Below are 11259 nucleotides of genomic sequence, written 5' to 3' on the forward strand. Positions count from 1 at the left end.
TTTACGCTTTCTTAGTTATTGTACTAAAGGGGACGAAAGGCTAAATTTAAATTAATTATATTATGGGTCCCATGGGTGACATTCACTTCTTAATTTTTTTTCGCGATATTTCGTTAATTTGTAATTTCCGATGTAAAATTACAAATTAACATCACAGTGCAGGATGGTGTCCGGGCTTAAAGATTTTGACTTGAATTTCATCTTGGCCAGTTTGCTTTGGTCATGTAATAATTTATACTTTGAAAGGGCAGAACGAGTTCAAAACACTAAGCCAATTAAATAAATGGCTTCGAGGGGAGTTTTTGGTTCTATCATGACGAATAAAAGCCAATCATGCAAGGAAAAAATATTGACAGTTGACTCAACTTTGAAACATTCTATAAACATCGAGGATAATAAAGGGTTTTGTCAAAAAAAATTCAGAAAACTGCGAACATTAGCCAAAAGGTATGTTTTAATCATTTTAATGCTGCTGTTCTCGCTGCAATAAACAAGTCAAAAACCGAACATTGAGAACGTAATTTATTACCCATGATAGTAAAGGATAATCAAATGGTATACTCGTGAAATAAGAAAATAATTTCATTTGCTTTTTGTCAAAATTCTAACAATTTCCTTCGACCTTAGAATTTTGACAAAGCGCGAGTGACATTTTTGCCACATTTACGCTATTCTATTTATGCCCTGTCCACACTGACCCAGGTAAATTTGAATACGCATCTGTTTTTACTCCGGTTAGGCCAACCGTCCACAATGAACCAGCGTTTTTGGTCACCGAAAACGGTTCTTTCCAAAAACGCTCTCCAAAGTTGGTATCGTTTTCAAATTTACCCGTGTTAATGTGGACGGAAACATTTTACGCGGCGTTTTCAAATTTACCCGGGTCAGTGTGGACGGGGCCTTTGTCTCAGATTGAACTCTTTCTCTTAAACCATACAGAATATCTCACTACCCTGTGCTTATGTTAGTTTTATTCTTTTTAGCCTTCGCTGTATTACAGAATGATTTTAAGATCAACGTGATTTTTTCGCACTGGAAAACATTTTCATATGGTCAGCACACTAAGCTAAGACTAAGCTCAAAAATAGCACAAAGATTTGCTAGTGCTTACTTCTCAAATGTTAAAAATAACACGACCTTTAAGATACATCAAAATAGAACTTTTTGCTAATGTAAAACTACGAGTTTTCGTCCACTGTTTTGGCTCGAACAAACTTCACTTCGTCTACCGGCAACAAAAAAGGCTCAGCTTAGCGAAGAAAAGCTACAAATACGCATGCCAAAAGAGTGACGACGCTGGCCATTGGCACTGTTGCTTCATTGCACAGATCCTTGCTGCAGCAGTAGGCGACACAGTGGTCGCGGCAGTTGTCTGTTTTAAGAACTTCTTTGCACCATGCTTCAGTATTGGTACAACCCTTGGCGTATATAGACCCGCCCCAGCTTCGTAACTCTTGCTCAAACTTGGCACAGGTCTGTTGTCCAAGAGAGCAAGTCACTTTTGTCTTTCTACTGTCACAGTCATCCCAGTCCCTGGCACTCAAACACTGATAGCACTTGAGGCAACCTCCTACAAAGTGAAGGTGAGGCGGTTTATTATTTGTTGTTTATTTTACAGATGCTCATAACATTTGTCCTTCTATTGAAAAGAAAGAAAGCCTTAACTTATGGTCACAAATACTTTCAGAATACTGCGCTCTCACCAAAATTTCTTCCGTTACCTCTTTCTGAATCTTGTGGATCCACCCCTCTCATGTCATGTCATGTCATGTTATGTAACGTAATGTAACGTCACGCATTTTGATGTAATATCATTGAACGTTCAATTACCCCTAACTACAAGCAGGTTATCCACGAAAAATGCATACTGATAATACGAACTGTCAAGGGCCTGAAGTTGGGAGGGGGGTGGCGGTGGCCGTATTCGAAGAGCACTTGAGGCCTAGAGCCACATCGTTTTTTCCTTGTGTCAGGTGTCTAGACACGTGACAAAAAAATATGTGGGGCCTTCTCCATTAATGTGTTAGAATTCGTAATGTAAATTACTGTGTGAGGATTCGTCACAAACCTGCTGGATTAAAATTTTTGTATCCTGAAATTAAGGGGTGAGCAATAAAAATGATAGAGTGTTTTTTTTCTTGGAACAATCGGTTTAATAGTTGCCCCTTGGAAATTTAATGCTCTTAAATCTAGCATACTAGTTTACCCCGAAGCTTCGCATCTCGGGTAAGATTTGTTTTGAGAACATCGAATTTAGTACCTTCACAGAGACACTCTATTGTTTAATTATTGTGCAGTGGACGAAGGTCGTCTATTGAATGGCAACATTTTTTCTTGTTTCTCTGAAGGTTTTGGGAAAGTTTCAAAAGTCATTTTTGGATAATTCAATTCCCGAGAAGACGCAAGAGGGAAATTCACCGTTACACGAGTTTAAAACACCAAAATGACATAATCCGGCAACTGATGACAGCGCGTTTACTGAAAGAGGGAAACAATTATTTAATGGTTTTTCTTAAGAAAGAAAAAGAAACACGTCATTTTTTTAAAATGGATATAAACCTCAATAAGACAGCGATCGATTTAGCCTGGGGGGATTGACATCGCTCACGAGTATCGTACTGATCGTGTCAGTGAATGTCACGCTACAATATAACGCAACCTTTGTCGGATGGATGAAGGTCCAAGGAGGAATGGCGGAACGTATTTTTAAATTGGAGGCCAAAAAGCACAACGTCTGTAGGGGGAGAGAGTAGACTTGCTTACAAGTCGAGCTCACAGAGCGCAAAGCGCGAGAGCTACTACCACCAAACCGGAAACGAGAAGCGAACGACTTTTAGAAAGTCTAGGGGAGAGAGGTGTTGCGACCAATGGCGAAGTTAGTTTTTATTGCGTGATGTTTAGTACTCAAGAGACTGTGTGACATCTACGGTCGCGTGTTTTAATCGCGTGATCATTGATCCTTAAGAGGCTGTATCTGTAATAGTGGTCTGCCCGATCTGGCTTGTTAAATAGATTTCGCTCTTTTTCTAGTGTGTTGCAAGACTTTCATGTACTTATACTAAAAACACAATTCACTTGACCGGATCATTAATTTTTTTCGAGTTTTTAAGGATTTTCGGTTCACCCGAACGAGCACTTGTAACGAACACTGTCAAGGCTTAAATTTACCACAACTTTGAAAATTAATTAAAAAAGAACTAACAACTTCTGTACCAAACAAACACTACAGCCTGTTAAATTATGTCTTTTTAATTTATCACACCAACTTTCACGAACATTGAGCTCGAATCAAGCTAGCAGCAAAACATTAACGACACCCCTATCACACACCTTGATGAAACACTTGAAAACGGCTCAGATTCAAACTTTATTTTTGAAAAAGTGAGGCGGTCTACTTCAATCAAACCAACGCAGCCGAAAAGTAGATGTAATAGAAAATGTTCCTATCGAAAAAAACCTTTTGGTATCGTCTTAATGAAATATTTACAGCTGTGTAAACTTGCCCAATTTCGAAGATCTTCATGTTTGCAGCCATTTTGAGGGACTCGTCAGGACGAGGAGTTTCATCAACTGGCCTCGCAGACATACCTCACACCTTCAGAAATAAACAAAGATTAGATATAAATGCAGTGCAGTTCAACTGAAAGAGAATAAATCGTGTTTAAAAATGGAAGCTCGACTTACATTTTGACTGTTACGGACTTCTACGGACGTACGGTTGTTACTATTGGAATTTCGCTCGATGATTCCACTAGAAATAACAATATTTGACATACAAACTTCGACTTAATGTAACCTATGAATCAGCTCAAGGCAGTAACTTTGTGCTTTTCCTTCCTTACTGGCGTACAGCAAAGATTTTCCATCGCAAAACGTTGAACGTCCGAAGAAACAGCTGAAGAAACGGCCTGTCAGTCACTACTTCATGTATGAGGCACTATACGGTACACATACGGTACACAACGGTACTCCATACATGAAGTATATAACCGGCCAATCGATAAACATGTCAGTTTGGTCTTCTTTACCTGATGCTTGCTGTTTTGTCGTGAAAACAACTTCGCTGTACGCCGGTAAAGAAGGGAAAGCACGAGGTTACTACCTTTAACTGATTCAAACGCTACATTCAGTCAAAGTCTGCGTGTCAAATATTGTTATTTGTTCTGGAATCATCCAGCGAAATTCGAACAAGAATGACCTTACGCCCGTAGAAATCGTTGAAATGTAAGTCGAGCTTCCATTTTTAAACACGATTTATTCTCTTTCAGTTGAACTGCAATGCATTTATATCTAATCTTTGTTTATTTCTGATGGTGTTAGGTATGTCTACGAGGCCAGTTGATGAAACTCTTCGTCCTGACGAGTCCCTCAAAATGGCTGCAAACATGAAGATCTTCGAAATTGGGCAAGTTTACACAGCTGTAAATATTTCATTAAGACGATACCAAAAGGTTTTTTTTGATAGGAACATTTTCTATTACATCTACTTTTCGGCTGCGTTGGTTTGATTGAAGTAGACCGCCTCACTTTTTCAAAAAATAAAGTTTGAATCTGAGCCGTTTTCAAGTGTTTCATCAAGGTGTGTGATAGGGGTGTCGTTAATGTTTTGCTGCTAGCTTGATTCGAGCTCAATGTTCGTGAAAGTTGGTGTGATAAATTAAAAAGACATAATTTAACAGGCTGTAGTGTTTGTTTGGTACAGAAGTTGTTAGTTCTTTTTTTAATTAATTTTCAAAGTTGTGGTAAATTTAAGCCTTGACAGTGTTCGTTACAAGTGCTCGTTCGGGTGAACCGAAAATCCTTAAAAACTCGAAAAAAAATTAATGATCCGGTCAAGTGAATTGTGTTTTTAATATAAGTACATGAAAGTCTTGCAACACACTAGAAAAGAGCGAAATCTATTTAACAAGCCAGATCGGGCAGACCACTATTACAGATACAGCCTCTTAATAGTTTTAGGTTTCAAGAGAAGGGCTTTTTTGGAGTGTTAAAACCCAAGTTCAAAACCAAGTGACGCATTAAACCAGTTATTAAATCAAACGTGAGTTTCCGCTTTCGATGAAAACCATTCCCGAGAGAGGATAATGACGAAATGTTTGCTTCAAAAGCGCAGAACCTGATTAATCTGTATTTCGCAATGGCCCGGAGTATATTGGGCATGTCGCCAAAGTGATTACTTAAGCAACATTCATTTCATAACTCTGGTAAACAAAACCGTAGAACTGTGGAAGCCTCATTCGTATTAGCCATCTAGTAAGTAATCTAGTAAGAGAAGCAGTTTGATAAAATTTTTCTCAATTTTACTATTCTAGTGTAAAGTGTGTGTAAGCCTAAATTGTAGCGTGATAAATTGACTGTGACACAGCGTGTGAGGTTCTCCACAGTGTGACCGGATCGCAAATACAAATATCGAGAATAACTCGAATCTAAACCCCGATTCTAAACCCCGCTCAAGCTAACGAATGGTCTAGACTACCAGTTCTGGTTGAAAGTTCGTGCTAGTTCCACTGCTGATATTCGTTAATATTAATTTCGATGTAACATCACAGTGAGTGGGTCCATTACGACCGCATTGAAAATAAAATCGACTGCGTCATGAGATAAGCTGAAACTTTAGTTGAATCCCGATTTCTCGGACCTCCAAGGGAAACGAAAATTATTTCAAGAAATCAGGAAAGATCGAGAAATTGGGGATAAATTTGCAATATTCGACTGAGTGTAGGGAGATGACTTTTGGATAGAGATGAGTTATCAGGAGGTTCGAAATATCAAAGATCAAAGGTTCGAGAAATCGGGATTCCACTGTATGAAAGTGTGTTATAAAAATTAAGTCAAGTTGCAGTGTAAAAGAGCTTACCGAGGGAGATACAAGCGAAAAAAACGAGAACAAACAGCAATTTCATCATGATGAACTTGTAAGGCCTTTTTTGCGTCCTTTGGTTTTGATTCACGTCCAAGTATGTTTTGTGACTGCGTCTAAAGTCACGTGACACTCGTGTTTACCTGACGCTCAAACGAATCAAGGGGGCCCATAGAAGTGGTGTGAATGTTTGTGTATTCGCAATATAAAGAAATGTATGAAAATATCGAAGGGGTCTTATCATCGTAAAATATTGCTGGTTATATCTACATGCAAACTCAAAATAAACGTAAATCGACGTTTCTGAGGCTCAAAATGGCGAATTTGAGCGAAGTGAAGGATTTGGCGTTGCATGACAGTTGCTACATGTCTACGTGTAGTAACAGTAACCTGGACTCCCAGCGAGCCGCGAAAATTTGAAAACTGCTCCTTCCCTTCTCTATTGTTATCCATCGTCAGTGGTATCAAGTAATTTTCTTTAATTCTAGCGAGGCCATATTCCATCGCTAAACGTGGCACGTCAGGATTCGTTTGTCTTTTTAACAAAAGGGCTAAAAGAGACATGTGTTGGTTGGAAAACAATTGTGTGGACCCAGCGGCCGTAATGAGGGTAATTTACTAAGCCCCCACTACCCCCTACCCAATCCCCAAGCCTAGTTGACTGATAGGTGGATGTTTTGTGTTCTCATGCTATTTGTTTTGTTTTTCTTAGAGGTCATTACCTCAAGTTTCCTTGGTCCAAGAAGGTTACAAATAATCATGGCAAAGTATCAATAATGTAACCTCAACAAAAACCTTTATTGTAGATAATTGACTTACAATAAACAAAATTAATATCGTAAAAAAGCGTTGGCACACTTATTTCAACTAAGTCGAGCAAAACTAAAACCAGAACTTACAAAAAGCAAAACTGGTACACTATTTGAACTAAGTAAGCAAGATCATTTACAAGTAAAACTAAAACAAAAACTTCGTCTGTTGATTAACTTGCGCGGTCACATCAGTCATCTCAATGCAGCAAGGCTACCAGAGCGCATGCGATGAGAACGATGGCGCTGACCAGTTGCATTGCGGCAGCATTGCAGAGATCGCCAGAGCAACAGTCGATTTAACACTCTCCTTTGCCTTTACAGAAGTCGATCTTGTCGGTGGCATCGCATAAGTCAGCGGTAAAGCATCCTTTTTCAAAGCCCTCAATAGAAGCTCCTTCGGTTTTGACATTGGCATAGCCCTTGTAACAGCGATCAAAACTGGCAGGACAGTCCATCTCTTTTATGACATCTGCACAGTCATCCCAACTCTTGGTGCTCACACAACGGTAACATTTTAATCCATATCCTGGGAGAAAAATAATTGAGAAAATTATAATTCCATTTCTTTCGACATTTATAAATTATACAAGTTCCACAAACTTTAATCAATTTTTTAACTGTAAGCAACGTTTTAATTACAAATTAACAGTATAAAACTTAAATGAAATCAGCTTAGAGAAATGCTACAAATAACTACAAAATAGGTGACTGCTTGCACAGCATTTGGCATTAAATATATATGTTTAACTAACTTATCGAATGTTGTTACCAAAATTGCATGGGCGTTATGCACACTTAGGGGACAAGTGGTATCCTAAACTACAAATAAAAATTTTCAAAAAAGCGGCACGAGTGTCTTTGTGATTTTATAGTAAGTTACAGTTTCCCCTCACCCTCCCTGGAACTTAATAATAAATAATAATAATAAATAATAATAATAATAAATGAATAAATAATAAATATATGTTTATAGTGGTCATGCACTTAGCTTCATATCTCAACGAGATAGCTAGTTTACAGGCATGCCACTGAAACAGAGGAAACAAATAATTTTAAATGAACATAACAAGGTTAAAAATCCCAACTGGCAGGAGGCAGACCAGTTGGCTATATACAAAGCGTGGTCGAGGATTTGAACTCGGGACAACCGAGAAACAAATCCAGCTAGTGGCAAGGGCAGGTCTTGAACCGGGGACCTCCAGATTACAATACCAGCGCCCTAAACCACTCGGTCACGCTTGCCTCCTGCAAATCGAATCGAAACTTAAATGTCAAACCAACAGAAGCCGAGTTAGAAATTGGAGTAAATTTCTTCTAAGCTCTCTTTATGGATTCATATCACAATGAAAATGCTTTTCTTCTTAAAAAAGGTTCCGTAAAATGGTGTCCAAAAAAACGTCTCACTGAACTAACAACTTCTAAAAAACTTACAACTAGGCTCGGCAAAACCTGTTGGTTACTTTGTGAAGCTAGCAGCCAAATTATGGTCGTTTTACCGCTGTGAGTCATAAACGGCAGGTTTGGAACAATCGGAATTTTTTCCGTAAATATATATTTTCCAAAATAGCTGATCGAAATTAACAGAACTAAACTAATACTCGTGAAACTTATTGCGGTTTTCAGTGAAATGCGAACTCTGAAATTCAAAATCCAACTAACGATTGCGTTATTCGCTGCCGTCAATCATAATTATGGCGACAGCCAACGAACCATGAAAATCAGAAACAAAGATTATGGATCGAAATCCACCAATCACAATCAAGAGACGTGACCTTTTGACCCAATTGAAGTGAACTTCTGTTTCCCGAGAGGTCCGCTAAGATGATTGACGGCAGCAAAAGTGTAAACTGTAGGTTGAAGATTGAATTTCAGAGTTCGCATTTCACTGAAAATCGCAATAACAACAAACGTTGCAGCCATCAACATAAAAACTTCCAATTCTGGAATCAATATTTTTGGCACTGGCTATAAGGTAAATACTAAACATGATATTTTCTTTCATTTCCGCGACAAATAACATATGAGGGTGCAAATCAGTCTAATTAAAACATATTCGTTTTAATTCTCTGCATCAAATGGTTGTTCTTATTTAAGCGAAGTTAGGACGCAAGTCTAGCGACAAATTGTTTTTATTTTGCCAAGCGCTCCACGCCTCGTCAAGCCGCTATTGAAAAGTCGAATCCACCTCCAAGTAATATAATTTTTGAGAGAAATGTAGCGCTAAAAATTCAATTATTTCGTGTAAAACATATTATGAACAGGATTTTGTACTGAGATAATGTACAGTGCTGAAAGCGCGGTCCTGCATTTTCAGTTGCGTTCGGTACACTTGAAAAAGGCACATGTTTTCGCACATCTACCAGCAACAAGCCCAGACGCCACAGAAATACGGTGTTTACTTTGCACTGGGCGATTCGCCTTAACAAGAGCTAAAGTATCGTAACTCTTCTCGGTTACTAGTGCAAATATTCAAATTTTCTCTCTCTTCTTGCATACTACTCATCGTCTAAGCTGATCGGTATATCCGTCTACCAAAATATACGAAAAATAAAATTCATCCTCAATTTGCGCGAAGATATGAACAACCTTGCTGAAACTGTTCCACCCCAAAATCATTCTCCAAACATGTGAAATTCCCATAAATAAGAGTGATATTACGGATGTAACTTACCAAAGGAGATGTAAAGAAGGACAGCAAGAACAAAAAGCGACTTCATTTTCAACATTGAATCTTTCTTCAACAACCTGACTTTGTTGAAACGGCGTGGTTTCTGCTGCAGATGAACTTAATTACGTATTATTTACAGACTCTTTTGTTATAGCAAGCCAGTCAAAGCGGAGGATTCGATTGACGAGACATTTTTGACCAATCAGTTTTTAAGGAAGGGCATCTCATTGTCTGTGCGTTTTGCGACATGGGGTTCTTGGAAACAGATCACTTTTTCTAAGAATTGTCGAAGCGGGCTTGTTGGCTCAAACAAAAAACAAAAAATCAAACAAAAAACAAAACAAAACAAATGCCAAAAAGAAAATCACTGAAAACAATAATAGTGGAAAGCAATTGCTGTTAAGGGATAAGCCAGCTGTTATATTATTTTCGTGCTTGTGGAAAGGCGGGGGGGGAGGGGGGTTTGGGGAGGGGAAGGAATGAGGTAATTATTTTCCGGCCATTTTGAACCTACAATATTTCAACTTAATAATCTTATCAATGTTTTTCCTCGGACGAACGTCTTAGACTTTGTTTCTTGGAATTTATTCAACAACGAGAATGGCATGTGGCGAATTGATATTAATTACTAAACAAAGGTTTTCTCGGAAACATTTACTAGAGTTAAAGAGTTTTCTCGGAATAACAAGGTCCGCCAGTTATCTTTATAGGAAAGAATAAGATTGGACTGGAGTCGTCAGGACATGTCGGGTGGTGGATGTTCCGTACGATTTATTATCTTGTTTTTGTTTTTTCTTTTCCGATGTCCTTGTCGGATAATCGATGGCTAAAGTAGTCAGGGCGTTTTTGAGAATGGCATCTGGTGGTTGACGTTAATTACTAGACAAACATGTGTTTCTTGTGAAAGCGCTTTTCTCGGAATTCCATGGCCCACTAGTACCAGAAGTATAGGATTGGCCTGGACTAACTGGACTGGACCGGACTGGACTGGAGTGGACTGGTAGGTACAGGTCGGACCGCTAATAATCCGTACAATTTGTGTTTTGTTTTCTTGCAGATTCTGGAAAAAGATTAACGGATAATCAACGGATTTGCGGGTTGATACCAGCACATGCATGGTAGTTTAAAACAAAGTAAATCCTTCTCCAATTGGATCAGTGGGGCTACTGTGAAGCCGTGACAATTTTTCTCAGTTTCTTGCCCCCCCCCCCCCCCCTCTCCCGCGCGTTGCGTGTCCTCGTGCGAAGTAGTTTTCTTGCATGCACGCGTGGTCCCATTCCCCGCTGAACCTGATGGTCTAGAATTGTTTCAAATTTGACGCTGATTCTTTGGTTCATTTTCAATTCCGATTCGCTTGTATTAACACTTGACTGTGTTTGTTCGGCTAGTTTTATTTACTGCCCGTATAGCCCTTTAAAATGTGATCCGACTCCTGCTTTGTCTTGGTAATCTGGTCTAGTTCATTCCAACATTATCTGTGACAACTTTTCACGGTTGTGGGGTTTTAAACATGTTTCAAAATCCTACGACATTTTTCGTGGTACAAGGACAATCGCAAGCAAGTTGTAGGTTTGATTTACACGAAACAATTCGCCTCGAAGACTTGTCGTAATCTTGTTGCATGCAACAAAGTTGTATCCTCCCAATCAGCGCTTATGAACACTGCCTTTTGCAACTTGACATAACCCAGATGGAACGTTTTCGAGTTAGAGCCCTGTCAAGACACTGCGTTGAGTTCTTTGGCAAGACACTATTAGAATGGATGCTGTACAACAAAATAAATATAAAATAAAACATAGCAATGTTCGGGCTCGTACTGTCTTGGCTGACGCACTTTTTCCTTTTGTTATTAAGCGTTTAAGTGTATGGGCACCAAAGAGGTAGTTTTCTACTTACAGTATTACCGTTTGTAATAAACA

General features: G+C 38.8%; 1 protein-coding gene and 1 long non-coding RNA gene across 2 annotated transcripts; both read right to left on the reverse strand.

The window, feature by feature from the left end:
- Nucleotides 1-509: 509 nt before the first annotated feature.
- On the reverse strand, nucleotides 510-5980 carry LOC144644908 (three-finger toxin 3b-like). The gene is made up of 2 exons (XM_078504472.1): nucleotides 5858-5980; nucleotides 510-1570 (listed from the first exon to the last, which is right to left on the reverse strand). The coding sequence occupies exons 1-2, from the start codon at nucleotides 5904-5906 to the stop codon at nucleotides 1251-1253; spliced, it is 369 nt and encodes a 122-aa protein (XP_078360598.1). The 5' UTR covers nucleotides 5907-5980; the 3' UTR covers nucleotides 510-1250.
- Nucleotides 5981-6730: 750 nt separating this feature from the next.
- LOC144644909 (uncharacterized) lies at nucleotides 6731-9433 on the reverse strand. Its single transcript, XR_013569214.1, has 2 exons — nucleotides 9344-9433; nucleotides 6731-7198 (listed from the first exon to the last, which is right to left on the reverse strand). It is a non-coding gene; the product is annotated as an uncharacterized LOC144644909 (long non-coding RNA).
- Nucleotides 9434-11259: the final 1826 nt, after the last annotated feature.

The sequence above is a fragment of the Oculina patagonica genome, chromosome 2, assembly GCF_052425735.1.
Source record: "Oculina patagonica isolate OP01 chromosome 2, crgOcupat, whole genome shotgun sequence".
In the NCBI taxonomy this organism is placed as follows: Eukaryota; Metazoa; Cnidaria; class Anthozoa; order Scleractinia; family Oculinidae; genus Oculina; species Oculina patagonica.